At 35.7% G+C, this 16454-nt stretch overlaps 1 protein-coding gene across 7 annotated transcripts in view; it reads right to left on the bottom strand.

Moving 5' to 3' along the window:
• Positions 1-16454, bottom strand: part of LOC131438683 (muscle calcium channel subunit alpha-1) — a 1458253-nt gene that overhangs the window by 1059332 nt on the left and 382467 nt on the right. For all 7 annotated transcript variants that reach the window (XR_009230968.1, XM_058608861.1, XM_058608862.1 and 4 more), the window contains exons 8-9: positions 10803-11028; positions 10534-10744 (exon numbers count right to left, since the gene is read on the bottom strand). Coding sequence is in view for 6 of the 7 variants with exons in the window: in XM_058608861.1 (XP_058464844.1) it covers positions 10534-10744; positions 10803-11028 (437 nt within the window). In the remaining variant the exon portion in view is untranslated. The remainder of the gene's footprint in view (positions 1-10533; positions 10745-10802; positions 11029-16454) is intronic.

The following is a 16454-nucleotide window of genomic DNA, read 5'->3' as shown; positions in this document are numbered from 1 at the left end:
TGCTATCTATATTGTATACAACATTTTCAATCCGGTAGATTATGCCACAAGAACTGGAGTCTTTTAATACATTTCTTCGCTCCACTTCATACTCTGAGTATTTCACGGCCCTTAAAAAAATTACAGTCTGATAATGATCGTTGCTGTGTGGAATTTTCCAAGAGAGAATCGCAAGTTGACAATCATCGCCTAAAATCGAATCGATGATTCAACCTGATGATTCTCATACTAGGTTGCAATATTTCAAAACCCTGGTATGGAGCATTCACAGACATTTTCATAGACATAACTTATACAAAGGTTATATGTACATAGTTAGAATAAGCGGAAATAGTAAAATGATTCTATCGCATTTATCAACTGCCTGTATAGAATCGGATCGCGAAACGAGAATAAGCGGCCATTTGTTGCTTCAGAGAGGATCTCCACAGCAGCGTGCTAACCTTTGATTCTAAGAAATGTCATCGAGAGAAATTCGCTCTCGCACTGGTGTCGATTCTTTGTTAAATGAGCCATGCCGGATTTTTGTTGTTGCGATGATATCCGTCTCTTTTAGATGGCACTGATTCAATCGTGTGACGAGTTGCTGGTGAGCGTTCTTTGATACTTCAGGATCGTAAATCAATATTGAACTTAAAATTAAGTTTGAAGGAAAATTGGGGTAGAACGATGTTGCACGATTCATGGGAACATGGAAACTACCTGGTAATTAGTTTGTAGGGCTATGTGCATAACATTGAACTATCTTGGTTTAACATAATTGATGGAAGAAAATGATTTGGAGTTTTTTGCAGTCGTTCTGACAAACAGCAATCTATTTATAGAACTTATGAAAATGTCAGGAGTACCTTTTCATTAGTCGAATACATTTTTTCAGGGTTTTACATTTAGTGAGGAATAAAAAAAGAGAAATTCGAGGCAAAACGGCCATGATAGTGAATTTCGCGGCTATTCTCATTGTCATCAATCGATTCTACGGTCAATTCTGCATAAGATAAACCTACTTTGAAGTCGGATTTATTATCCTTTTTTCCATACAGTGCAATGTATTAATCAAAGACAGCAGATATCATCATTAGTAATGATCTTAAAATGTTAAATTAGTGGTAAATTTTAGATGATTTAGGCTACAGGTACCCTATGACACTCAGCCTCTTTTTAAAAAATGGTTGATGCAATTATTGCATAGCTTTTCAAAATGAGAAAAACAAACAACAGGCAACTTTATTCATAAAGATGTCACTTAATACATGCTGGCAAAGCTCCCAGCTTCACAGGGTACAGGTAACGTATACGCGGTACAATGTTATAATCCAGTATACTCTAGTTCATTATTAATGTTTGGCGATTGATTATTTTCCATCTTAGTCTAATTGCCTAAACGTATGCAATGTCGTACTACGCGTCTTGTACACAAACGAGTGTACTTTGACAGAAAATACCAGCAAACAGGTTTCCGAATTAATACAGTGACAAGCATTGAAAAAAAAACATAGTGATATTCTTAAATCGGGAGATCAAAGTTCGAAACCAATTATAGAACACCTCAATCATCATACCATTATTTTTGTGTTGTTGCGAATAAAATCACTAAAATGTAAATTCCCTATGATGTTTTGCCTATTGCTATTTTTACCCTTTTTTCGCGGTGTTTTCAGTAATGTCAAAGCAGATGAATAACTGATTATGCTTTTCAATTTTGTTTTCGTTATTTGGCAGTAAAATTAAACTGAGAATAAGTTTTGTTATCAACTAGATTAATTCCATATCTCTTTTCGATTTCAGTATGCTATTAGAAATTATAGGAATATTTATCTGCTTCCAATTTTGATTTTTTAACTTTTAAGGCGACCAATACTAAGCAAATTGAGTAACCGATAAAAACGAGTATCACGTCAAATTCAGAAGAAAATGTTTATTTTAGTGCTTAGTGGATAGCTTTTTAAGAATATAAATTCCATTTATTTCCACAATATTAAAAATTTTCTAACTATTTCCCACTATTGTCACGAAATAGTAACAGACACAGATACTAATAGTGGGAGGAAAGTGCGGTTCCAAGCAAAGTCAAACATCGAAACGAGAGCAAATTGTAATCTAGTTATGATAACAACATCACATTGAAATCTAAATTTGATTTCATCTCATAAAATTTCAATCTCATAATGTTGTCTTTTTGCTATTACTTTGTTGTCTTTTATTACTATTACTTGCGAGGAAAACACATTTATTTATTATTTATTTATTATTAAATTTATTCATCTGACAATAAAATGGTCTTAATGAATATGTATTAGTCAAGTCAAAAAATTGTAGATCGCGCATTTGTGTGATGGTTCATCAAATTCAAAAAGATTGTTCAACAGCGCCAAATGTATTCAAGCATGATGTTATCGGTTCGTAATACCCGAACGTCGTTCGATGAAATCTTGGCTGAAATAAACTGGTAGAGCGCAGTGATCGTTGTGAAGCACGAAAATCGAGTTGAGACAAAATCTTCGCTGAGTCGATATCCCCGTTGATCAGTTTTGCCACGAAAGTAGCTTGCTGAATTTTCCTGCGTCGTCCAAATGAGTCAAATCCGATCAGTCGACAGCGATCGTGGTATGGTGGAAGCTCAAGCGGGTTCTGCCAGAGAAGGTTTCTTAGAGCAAGACGAACAAATCGTTTCTGGACGCGCTCAATCCGTAAGTTCCATGTAAGTTGATAAGGACTTCAAATTACGATAGCATTTTCCAGTATTGGACGAACCAAAGAGCAATATAACGGCTTCAAACAATACGAATCTTTTAAGTCCCGCCCGATCTTTGCAATAAAACCTAGTTGCCGTGCCGCTTTTGAAATTATAGATGAACGATGCAGATTGAAGGTAAGTTTGGCATCTAACAAAACACCAAGGTCATCTCTCTGGAGCGTTTGTCCATCAATTGCATAGTCGAATCGAATTGGGTTCAGTATTCGGTGAAACGTTATGACCTGGCATTTTGAAATGCTGACAATCAACCAGTTTCTACGACACCAGGCGACAAATGTATCTAGAAGTTTTGAAGCCGGATGCAGTCGTCAATAGAGCGAATTACAAGATATAATTTCAAATCATCGGCATATACTAATCTGCAGCCAACTCCGAGCACCGAAACAGCATCGTTGAAGAACAGCAAAAACAAAAGCGGACCCATATTGCTGTCTTGAGGAACTCCTGATAAATTTGAGAACGGGGATGATACACAAGAGCCGAGCTTAATTCGCAGGACTCTACCACATAAGTAAGAGCGTAGCCAATCAGTAAACTTTTTTGTGGCGCCCAGCCGCAACATCTTGCACAAGAGTATTCGGTAGTTAATTCGGTCGAAAGCTCCTTTCAGATCAGTGTATACTGCATCAATTTGTACTTTATTCTCCAAACTCGAAAAATAACTGGAAGTAAAATCTAAGAGATTCGTGCTGACTGAACGACCTGACATAAATCCATGCTGATCAGTAGAGATGTAATTTTTAGTACGAAAAAGTACCTCAGTGCTCACAATTATTTCAAATAGCTTAGATGCAGCCGTTAAATTGGTTATGCCTCGGTAATTTCTAACATTTGTACGATCACTGCTCTTGTATACAGGAAACATGAAAGACAAGTCATCGGAAATGATTTATTAAATATAGTGCACAAAGGATCGGCTAAAGCAGAAGCGAAATGACTGTACACCGCTGCAGGTGTGCCATCTGGTCCGGCCGAGAACGATCGTTTCAACTTCTTCGCTGCGGCAACAATCATATCAGGAGTAACCAAAAATGTGTCAATGTGCACTAAATTCTCAGGAACATCCACCGCGGCGGTCTACTCGATACCGGAGACTGTTTTTTCTGCAAACACCGAAGCAAAGAACTTTGCAAACAGATCACATGACTTCAAGGATGACCTGGATTCAACACCATCGAGACAAACTGTTGAAGAATGAGCATTTGCATTTCGAGTTTACAATAGTCCAGAAATGTTTGGGATTCTGACGAAGATCAGTTTGAACCCGCATAACGTAGGATTTGTACAACCCCGCGTTTAATTTGCAATAGTTTTCGCTGGAACTTTTGTACATTCGTTTTATTTCAGAGCTCTTCCAGCTACGATGTTTGCGCTGCCAAGCGTTTCGAATTCATTTCAATTTACGAAGCAAAGCTGTGCTCCAAGGAGGACTTATTGGCCGTGTTACAAGAAGCAAACTAAACCACTGAGTTATTTTGTTACAGAAGAAGGATGCCATTTCATTTGCGTTGTCGATTTCTTGCAAAGCACTCCTGTTGACGTTTTGCAAGAATTCAAGTAAAGCCGCAAAATCAATTTTTCTTTAATTTAATGGCCTTGATTCATTCGTGGAGTCCATGTTCCGAGAATTATTTTTGCAGTCAGCAGCCAACGAGATAATTAAGGCGGATGATGCGGGTCGACAGGTAGCAGTGGAGTAATACTACAATGAACTATTAATTGATGCTCCGAAGAACAAAAGACCAAATCATCTTGTTCGTCATTCTGCAACACGGAATAAAACAAATCAGCGCTTGAAAATCTGGAAGCTAACGAATACTTGCCAAGATGAGTAGTTTGGAAGACTTCACCACACCTACCCGCAGGACCAGGACGGCTGATGAACGCTGGCAGCGGTTTCACGACTGGGGAAGGGGGATCAGGGGCTTCCACAATATCAACTACGGTGCGTCCCAGTATACTGCATTGCATTACTGCTGATCTATCCCTCCTTGCGTTGAAACAGGCGTTGGAGATGGATCCACAGCAGCTGGTTTCCAAAATTTTTGAGATGATTTCTCCTCGAATTGGTGAAAATAGATTCCTTGAGGCAAAGTTGAAGGTTCCAAGGCAATAGCTTGTAATGCAGGTTCGAGGCCAACTTTAAATGATACAAAGGTCATGTTGCTAACATCGATACCTTTGGCGACCAGTTTAACAACTACTGGATTCTCATTCATTTCAAGATTGGCTCGCACCATAGCAGCAATCTCATCATTGGTGACGTCTGGACGTACACGAGACAAATATAGCCAAAATTTGTCGGGTTGCTGCTCACAAACTGGAACACAAACAACGCTTTCTCCGATTTGCTTCGATCCAGATTTGCATTCGGAAGTTGTTCCAAGTCAGGCCCACGAGGTGTTTTGGCTGGACGGTGACTCTCGATGAATGGCCAGCGCTTATTGAACGGTGTGAGAGTCAAAAGAGCAGGTTTCGACAATGTTTTGATTTCGTTTTGTAAACCATTAATTGCTTCCGTCAACGACACCAAAGGTAAATTTTCGTCTGCCAATTTCGTAATGGCGTAACTTCAGTGATTAATTAACGCGAAAACGGCTTGAAACGGCAAACATACGGTATGTAAAAACACAACAAACTTAACTGAACAGTGTTCCCATAAATATATATCCACACACACACACACACACACACACACACACACACACACACACACACACACACACACACACACACACACACACACACACACACACACACACACACACACACACACGGACAGTTGCTCAATTCGTCGAGCTAAATTGATTGATATATGACACTCGGCATGAAGCCTGAATTTTTCTTAAGTTTGAGCGAATTCTATTTCTATTTTTTATATTTATAAAACAGGTAAAAAATGTTAAATGTTTTGACTATTATTTTTCGTTGTTGTTTTAACCGTTATTGTCTGTGGTTTAAAAATCGACGATCCTAATTGCAAAGTGATTGTTTTTTCGTGCATCAACTAACAAGTCCTTTAAAATAGATCAATTTACTTGTAATAAATACGCTCTTCTTTATATCATATTTTTAAAATTAAAATACAATTCGTGGAATTAAAAGATCTTTCAATATATGTCATACCAGAGGCAGTGATAGCACTATTTGGAGTATACTGAATGTCACACCTAGAGAACTATTCCTACATTGAATGTCTCAGATCAGAACCTCAGGCCCGTGCGCAGGAATCATTCAAGGGAGGGTTCAATGGAGAGTTCAAGGGACGAATCAAAAGGGGGAGAGGGTTTCAAGAAGGGTGAAGATTCAAGAGAGGGAGGGAAGTGGGGAAGGTGCAATAATTTGAAAGAAAAGTCCAATTATTTGCACTTTTATATAAAAAGTACTCTATTGTTCATGGAAATTACTGTTGAAAAATCTTCCATGGGAGGGGGGGGGGGTTAATACTCCCAACCGCCCCCCCGCCTGCGCACGAGCCTGCAGAACCCGATTAATAATAATACTTTAGTGACGTATTGGTGCCACCTAGAAAATAAGTTTTCAATTTGTGTATCCCTAATCAGAGTGTGAGATCAAACTCATTTTGATGTGATGTTTGCATTTATCGATTACTCTATTTGCTGTTGTTTCGGTCGTTTTAAATGGCAAAAAATTAAAATCGAAAGCAAAAAGAAATTCAGATGATATATTACTTGCAACAATAAAAAAGCGTCAAGCACAAACCTCCACAGAGAAACTGGGTTTCGAGCCTAGGTTTGTTTTGGATTCCGAACTCTCTGCGATTGCTATGGACTGTGCCGTTGAGCTGTAAGTTGATGGAGTATTTTAGATCATATGACAAGCAGTGTTGATTCACAAAGCTGTATGCAGGTAGTTTTTGCCGATGTACAACCATCGTGAATAGCACTGCGGCCATTTTAATAAGTTTGAAAATGTACTCTTTGTCTTTCTAGTATCCAGAAGCTGTATTCTATAGTACTATCTTCCATATATACCGGTATGTTGTACTTGATATTTTCATGCTCCACATAGTGCATATTATTATTATTGTCTTTAGCGAATTGAATTGCATCCAACTCATTATAGAACTCGATATAAACAACATTATTGGTCTTATTGCATTGAATTTACACGTTTAATATCAATATGCATTTGCTCTTCAAGCAAACCTTCAAGTTCTCGTATCGAAGGTTGAATTTTGCACTGCCTGAAGTCAACAATAATTGAATTCTTTCGTAGCGGCTGTAGCTTTTGTTCGTTTGGTTCACCCATTTCGAGGTCGTTCTATTGTTCACTACACAATACTGTACTTGGTTTCTTCCGTACCGAACGTTAGCGGTTTTGACTGACTTAGAAGAGATGTGAAAGCGAACTAAAAATAAATATAAAACTGAATAAAAAAATATATAAATAAATAAATGAACAAAACCCCACTTTTTACACCAATCCACAGTGGTTCAAAAGCGCAATTTCACGCTCTTAATTGATAATTCATAGAATCGTGGTTTTTGAGGTACAGTATCTTCAGAAAAGTTGCTCAGAATGATAGACGCCATCTTTTGTCAAATTTTATTCATGTGATTAATCCCCCTAAAAGTGAGATAAACATTTTATTTTAGCTCAGGGCCAACATAGAGGCTAAGTTACTTCGACAAAGTTGCGCAGAAAGCTATTTCAAACAAGTTTGCTGAAGGTACTATTCCCGTAACTTGAGTGTAATTCAAGATATAATGTATTTTCTGAAAAGGGTGTCTAAAAACCAGTTTTTGTAAGAAAACATATATATTTTCAATTTATATGAGTTTTTCATATTACACAAAGTTTTTCATCTTTAAAAACTACACAACTTTCTCTAACATACTATGCTGCTATCATTTCAGTTTAATGAAATAGAGCAATTTTTCATGTTTTTTTCAATAAAATTCGAACTTGTCTATTATCAAAAGGCGCAGGAAGGTGCAGATGAGACTACTTACATATTAAACTACTTCAAAAGAGCTTTCATACCGTGGTTGAATTACTCGTCTGCGATCGTCTGCAGGCGAGATATGTTCTTTTCAAATATCAAATATTTTCAATAATATCAATGATAAATATTTTCAAACATTTTCAATAATATCAATGATAAGTTTCATTGTATTTCAGATCAGATTTCAGTACATATTCATTACTATGGTGCTCGCTACAAAATATTATTTTTTTGTGCACATTGAAGTTTATAAATTGAATAGTTTAGTAACTATTTTGTCACGACCTTTAAAAAAGTCATCATCAAATCGAATTAAGTTATGTCATCTTCTGGTAGAGAAAAGTATGATCAAAACTCATTTTTAGTTGTTTGTATTTATTTTATGATAGCTGACAATGTTCTTAACCAGCTAAAAGACTCTTAGTATCGTTCGACAAATTCTTCTTGGACTGTTTTGGCCGTTCACGAATATTTGTAACCAAAGGATCCGATGAAACTAATAACTAATTCATGGGATCCCGATTCATAAGTGATCTGGACTGCTCGCGTGTATAATACTCCCGACATCTGTATAAAAAGAAATTTCTTAATCATTATGAACAGTACAATATAGCAAGCGTTTATCGATCTCCACTTTGATTGATGAATAGGGGATATTTATCCGCAGAGCTTTTCTATAGAAAAATTTACCAAAAAATGACATAACGTAATTCGACATGATAATCGCCTTTTTTCAAAGTCGTGGCTTCTTATCTCACTTTTAAAAAACTTACTTTCAAAAAATTGTCTGTAATTATTACTAAACTTTTATATTTGTAGTCTTCGATGTCTATAAAAACCTTTTATTGTGAGAGTTTCCATGGTAACGAATATATACTGAAATCTGATCTGAAATACAATGAACCTTATCATTGAAAATGTCAAGGACAAAGATATTTGAAAAGAACATATCTCGCCTGCAGACGATCGCAGACGAGTAATTCAACCACGGTATGAAAGCTCTTTTGAAGTAGTTTAATAAGTATGTAGTCTCATCTGCACCTTCCTGCGCCTTTTGATAATAGACAAGTTAGAATTTTATTTAAAAAAAACATGAAAAATTGCTCTATTTCATTAAACTGAAATGATAGCAGCATAGTATGTTAGAGAAAGTTGTGTAGTTTTTAAAGATTAAAAACTTTTTTTAACATGAAAAACTCATATAAATTGAAAATATATATGTTTACTTACAAAAACTGGTTTGTAGACACCCTTTTCAGAAAATACATCATATCTTGAATTACACTCAAGCTACGGGAATAGTATCTTCAGCAAGCCTTTTTGAAATAACTTTCTGCACAACTTTGTTTAAGTAACTTAGCCCCTATGTTGGCCCTGAACTAAAATAAAATGTTTATCTCACTTTTAGGGGGATTAATCACATGAATAAAATTTGACAAAAGATGGCGTCTATCATTCCGAGCAACTTTTCTGAACATACTGTACCTCAAAAACCACTATCCTATGAGTTATCAATTAAGAGCGTGAAATTTCGCTTTTGAACCACTGTGCAATCTTTGCAATTGAGCAGAACTTGAACGTAACTCGAATATATATAAACACAAAGTAGGAACGCGAATGATGTTCAAATTATCCTTAGACGTCAACTGAGAAAAGAAACATGAATGAAAAGAAACAAAAATATGCAATATTTACTCAAAACATATATACAAGGTGGACTCAGTGACCAAAGGAAGTATATTGTGACCAAAGAATAACAGGTCACAATTCATTGGTAAATCCTTGATGGTGACTTTATACATATATACATACATACAGGGAGCACACGAGGAAAAAAAATACTCATCAGCGCATTTTTAATCTGATGATACTTATCAATTCGTAACTGCGTTTGGTCATCAAATAACCAGAACAACAAATCGGAATAATTTTGATACCAATCTTGATAATATCGTCTCTACTCTGGAGGTTGGGATGTTCAACTCCTATTATCGTACAACTTACAAAACCATTATTTGGAAAAAGATTCAAGATCAGATTTGAGAATTTCGTTTCTATTTTAAGTCGTCGCTTATTTGACTGTTTGAAAAAATTCACATTCACAAACACATTGAGATTCAGGAACCGGAAATCGGATCTGAATGAAATTCAGAAATTCCGTATGGGACCATAAGACCTTTAATTTGAATTTAACTCTCCTCATCACCACTGTTCATGCCATAGCAGGTACAACGAGAAAATGCGAGAGATGATTTTCTCAGATGAACTTAATAATGATTTCTACTGAAAAAAAAGTTTCATCGCTGTTGGATTCCAAGATCAATGGGCCACTACAAAAATCTTTCACCCTATGAAGTATGTAAACTCATGGTTTATAAAAAAACCATCATTCTACCATGGACCTAAACAGTAAAGTTCATAATTGCGAAAAGATTTATGAGCAAAATTTTGTTCTGCTTTAAAATTTATTATTTATGCTTTGAACAAAAATTACTATTTTATAACATTAAAACCAAACCAATAAACAATAAAGTTATGCTATTATTCAAATAAAGATATACTATTATTTTTTACTAAAAATACGTAACAATTGAAACAAGAAATGACTTCAATATTTTCTCTTTAAAACATAATGAAGAATTACAAAATATTGTGCACTACAGTGCCCCTAAGAAAGAAGCGACAAAAAACCATGTCGAAATCGTAGATAGAAAATTAAACTCATCGTAACTAGCAATTTCGTTAACTCAGGCAGCTAAGCGTAATATATGCAATATACTTCTCTATTTTTGAGTCTCTAAATAATCACCTGGAATACCGTTAACAAACTTTGCACAAAACTGTCAAAGTTCGAACGAGGTTTGTCTACGGCACTATTGAAGTTGAACTTTCCACCGAAGACCTGCATACCCAATAGAGCAAATATTACTATGAACAGAAAAAGTAGTAATAGCAGAGAAGCAATGGACTGTATTGAGTTCAGCAGAGATGCTACTAAATTGGACAGCGACTGCCAGTACCTAAAATAATAAGAATAGTTAATTCAATATGTAAATGTGAATCCATCGGTCTTCATACTTAGTGACTTTGAAAACTCGTAAAAGTCGTACGCATCGAAGCACAGATACTCCTAACGGCGGCATTATGTGTGAACTGGTCAATATCATTTCTCCAATACTACCTATAACTACGAAACAGTCGAAACGATTGAAAAGCGATACAAAATATCCTTGGAAGCCTAGACTGTACATTTTCAGTAACATTTCCATTGTGAATAATGCTACGAAAAACATGTTTGTGTACTCTGAAAAGAAAGAAAGAAACATTTGAACACTTAGAGCATATTCAGTAGTGTTCTAGTTCTAGATGCATAATTTATGTCCGTTTAAAAATTTAAATCTGGAAATACAACAAGAAAAACTGGCAGCTCCACCAGTGTTTTACACGTGTTTCAAATATATAAAAAAAATTAGAACGGCAGCGTATGTCAGTTTTGAATTTGACAGAATAACTGTTCGAATATGTAAAACTAAACCGGCATGCTGGTGATACGTTTGTTCCAGATTTAGTTCTATTATAAATCGTCCATATGAAACTTCCAGCAGCTGAATTTGCTCTTATGTTTTTCAATGCAGTAGAATTTGTGAGAGCTGAGCTGAAGTGGATCGCCCGTAGTTGCACTTTGTGATTGACCGAATGAGTAGAAATGCACAATGAATCAAGAGAATGAAGCTTGAGAGAAGCAAAACATTTTTACTTTACATACTCACTCACTCCTATCTTTTCATTAAATGATCAATAACGACGCCGGCTACGACTAAGGCTGTGCTACTGAGGAAAAGGAAGGAATGTTAGTCCGATACTCATTGTTTCTTGAGACCGAGGGTACCACTGTATCTTCACGAGCATCACGGGATAGGAGATGTGCTAGTAGGGAGGGAAAGAGATTCGGATATGTTTTGGTAAACAATATGATCTCAACAAAATCTGATTTTCAATACTCAGCAGAAATATAACAAGGCATTATAGGTAAGAAAAATATAAAATATCTCTGAGAAACGAACTCACCAGTATCATTTTTCTACTATTCGCATTGCTGTTCACAGCGCGAGATGGAACACGACTATCGAAAAAATAAAACGAAACAAACACTAGCAAATGGGTTTGCTGCAGACCAACTTCAGATTTTCAGCCAGAATAACACGATTGAGATTTTCACACATTCCATAGAAATCTGACAACACCGACACCGACAATGATACGCAGACGGCGCCTCGATCGGCCAATATCGTTGAATTTTTGGGCTGCAAACTCTCAGCCTCCGCCGCTTGAGCATTTTCAACTTTGCGAATCAACACTATTCAATGAATAGCACTCTCCCCACCAAACACACATCTGTCACACCTGCACCATCACTCAAAATAACTGTTTCGACCAAATTTTTAACTATACGTATCAAATCACACACTGAAATTAGACTTCTTTAAGAGCAGTACCCAGACAACCAGGAATGCAGTAGAATTTGTGAGATTCGAGAAATTTATTTTAAATTCATTATCATAATTCATTGTTAAGTTTGGTTGAACCTGATTTAGTTAAGGTGCAAAGTCACGTTTTGAATATCCTATGACGAATAAATGACCAATCACTGTGAAAACTGACTTCTAAACAGAGGCCCTGAGGATCAAATGTCATATACGATTCGAATAAGTTCGGTGAGATTGCAAAATGTCAACTAACGTCCATGTATGCATAAGCGTGTGTATGTGAGTGTAAGTATGTGTGTATGCAAGAATATGAACTTGATTTTCTTCGGTTTGATTTAACCGATTTGTACGTACTTAGATTTTAACATTTAACGCTATTGAACTTTATTCAGATTCGACTTCTGGTTCCATGTAAGCATATGTAAAAGATTGTAGAAATTATGCACTTACTTTGTTCCTTACTGAACCAATTTTACCACACTTCGAAGATATAGTTTTTCAATAAGAAATATTTTAATTTCAAGAACATTTCTGTGCACACGGTGATGTAGAAACGAATATAACTAACCATTTAATTTATTGTGTGTGTTTTTTCCAAAGTGAGTAAAAATTTCTGAAGTGGCCTCCCATTTTTCACGAGGTAACCGATTTCACAATAAGTGTTATTGTTTTGTAGTATTAGTACCTACGAACATGTTCGTGAAATATTTCGTCGATATTTGAATTTTTTATACTATTTTTAGTTACATTAACATTTATATACCTTTTCATTGTAATGCTTCCTGAAACTCAAGTTCTCTTTCGAATTATACGAAGCTTTGCAAATGGATAAACAACTATTCTTGTCATAGAATGAAGAAAAAATTGTTTAAAAATGTTCAATTTTACTAAAATTTCTACTTAAATTTTCCAAAGAAATCGATATTAAAGTACCTTCTTCATGCAATTTTTGGTTCTGTTAAATGCTAAAATGTTGCATATTTTATTGGTTTTCATAATCAACAAAAAAAATTTTGTGCTCAAATAGGGTTTTTGAAATATTTGATTTTTTGTATACGCGCGCTGTATGCAAAGTGCACCGCGCGAGCAAATCGGTATGATGCGGCAGGGTTCGGTAGGGTGACGACATCGCACCCTACCGAACCCGGTGTGATTGAAGCGAGCTGCGACAGGTTTGGACAAGTAGGCATAGAAAATGATTTTTTGCCTTTCTTATCTCAACATTTTTTAAATTGTAGTATTTCGATGAATTTGTGGTGTAATATATAAGAGAAAATGAATAATATGAAAAAGGTATCATTACAGCACTAGGTAGATTAAAACATGTTTTTCTATTAAATGTACGTCAGGAAATTTATTGATCACATATTATTTAACAATTTTTTTTTGGTTTTTCGTGTTTGGACGCGAAAATAGTCGAAGAAAAAACAAAAGTTTGTGATCATTCCGAAAAAAAAGATTAACGATAAAGTTCAGTGCATTTACTGCACTTCATGAGAAAGATTATAAAATTAGAACCGAATGGAATTCTTTCGCAGCCTCACATGGGGAAAAAGTTATCGGTTACCTCGTGAAAAATGGGGGGGGGGGGGTGGTTTCGTCAGAAATTTTAACGCCTACTAAATCCCAAACGTCAAAAGTCACTACTGTACGGCGTACAATGTAGGGATAATGGCACAGGAACAAATCTTTTCGTGGGCAATCTAATTCCGCTACGGCTAACACCAACACACCAGAGAATTAAAATTGTCCGTACAGTTCGAACCGGTGTCCACAACAGATTACCTGGGGTAGGGTCTGATTGAGGATCGGATCGATAGACAAATTTTTGTGGTTCTCTCGGCGGTGCTCCAGAATGGATGGATGAAGTTCGATAACGACTTGGAAAGATTTAAACGAACTATACTCGATGGCTCAACAGCAGCAGCAGTCGGAATCCTCACTCAAGCAGTGGATACCAAACCTCAAGTGGTGTTCTTTCGGTGGCAGAAAAGAAATTCCAGATTTAACTCTTTAATTATATTTCGCGATGTTTACTGTACAATGGTTACAACAATAATGACTATTAGTGCTTTTTTTGCATAAATATCTGTTTATTAATCTTATTTTTGTGTATTACATCATCATTTTACAGTACAAGTATTTTGACCCTTTGGTCTTTCATCTTTGTTGTTCATACGATTCGTCATTAATAATAGGTGTTTTAGTTACTCTTGGTTTACATACTAATGTTTAATTTTTATATTTATTTTAATTATTTATAAAATATCTACCTACTTAAACTGCCAAACTGCCTCCCCTTTTTTATTACTGTAGTCTGTTAACCCACATTTACATTTTCTATTATTCGTACTGTACCACGCTGCTGCATCCAAACTAAAATTCTATTACAGTAGGCATGCGAAGCAGTATCGCGTTAAAAACCACCGCCGAAATCACCACCGCTTGAGGTAGGTAGAAATTCTATCTTTCTAAATTTTACTGTCTCCGTGTTCGCGCTACTGTAGCACACAAAATGTAGCTCGCTACGGTAGAAAAATGTACTTTACCGCTGTAGAAAAAAGTACATTAGTGCGATAGAAAAATGTAGTTTACCGCGGTAGTTAACAGTGGTTATGAAGAACAGTAAGCGCAACACATTGCCTATATTCTTCGCTATTTCAAAGATGATTTTCGCTTATTCAGAATGTTTATAAAGTAGTATTGCTAATATCATTTATTCAACCCCGGTTTTAAGCTTTTGATCGTTGCCAGGAGGTATTAATGGTTGGTTTTGCCAGAGGGTATTATTGAATCATTTTTCTTGAACAAAAAATGTTTTGAAGTAAAATTATTAAGTTGCAGAATTATTCATGTATTTCAAATAAAGAAATTATGTAATCGCTGTGAGGATCAACTTTTGAATAGAGGCTCGTAGGGCCGAGAGTCTTATACCGTTTGAATCAGTTCACTTAGTTCGCACAGTGACTGTGTGATTAGTTCAATAAATTATTCATGTTTTCTGGACTTGTTAATTGATGGACAAGTAAACTCAATTCGACTTTACTGGTTCCGGAAAGTAGTGGGCGAAAGATATTTTTGAAATGGTTTGATCGATTCTCACTAACTTCGTATAAAATTGAAAGACTAGTTCCGAAATGACATATTTATACGTGTAAAATAATTCAAACCGTCATATGAACAAAATAATAAAATCAATTAGTATTTCGATCGAAATGAATGAAAAACTCACTCAGAATGGAAATACTCGAAACTGTCTGCCTGTTAGAAGGTTTTGTTATTTTAAGAACAAATTAACGGATTAATGAGTGCGGTTCACAATAAAATATAATCAATAATCAAACACAGTACTAAAGAAACAAATTAGAATAGTAATTTAAACTGCCATAGTTAGATTCATTATACTCTATTTGTACTACCGTCAATCAAGTTTTGTACTGTGTTATAATATGCAGATCATCCAAATTTATTTCCATTGGTATGATCGCTGTCTTGCTATCCTCGTCAGCTGATTGTTCATTTATATTATTTTTCCAAAGGTGTCGCATTAGAAAGAGAAAAGTTGGTGCTTCGCATATCGCGTTCTCTCTGACAGCAACCTAAGGACCACCTGAAAAGTGTTGACTTATGACCACTACCGTTTTTTACACTTTTCAATCTGTTATGCACTAAACACAGAATTGAGTCAAAATCGGTTATATCAATCGAAAGCTTCCCAAGAAACAAATGCACCTAGTGTTATAAAATATTTAGTATATTTACATGCCTAGAGCCACTTCAGTAAACTCGAAGAAAATTAAATCTCTGATACACAAATAATTTCAACTGCACTGACTCTGTCAAACGGAAACCTTTATGATAATTGTTAGGTTAGGTAAGGTAGAGCTAACACCCACGCTATATCTGAGAAACGCTGGAATGGCGACTTAGCCCACAGTGGGAAGTTTGGGCCACCCTCCTCTAATAAGAAAAAATCGGTAAAATATTGCTAACTTTCGAACAGCTCAACAATACAATCAGTAAAAAGTATCATTTACCGATCGATCGGTAGAGCTGAGCTGAGACTCATTTCTTCATAATTTTATACTGAATTATTTATCACTCCATACTGAAGGTTGAGGACATTTACATAAAAATAGTAAATACACGAGATTGGTAAGCTGTAGAGAATTACTGCTATTTTGGTCGGTTTGGATTAAAACCTGGTAAAATATCATCTTTGGTCCCACAAAATCGATTTATT

Source organism: Malaya genurostris, chromosome 3 (assembly GCF_030247185.1).
Source record: "Malaya genurostris strain Urasoe2022 chromosome 3, Malgen_1.1, whole genome shotgun sequence".
In the NCBI taxonomy this organism is placed as follows: Eukaryota; Metazoa; Arthropoda; class Insecta; order Diptera; family Culicidae; genus Malaya; species Malaya genurostris.
Note: the sequence above shows the minus strand (reverse complement) of the source record. Positions and strands in the feature narration are given on the sequence as shown.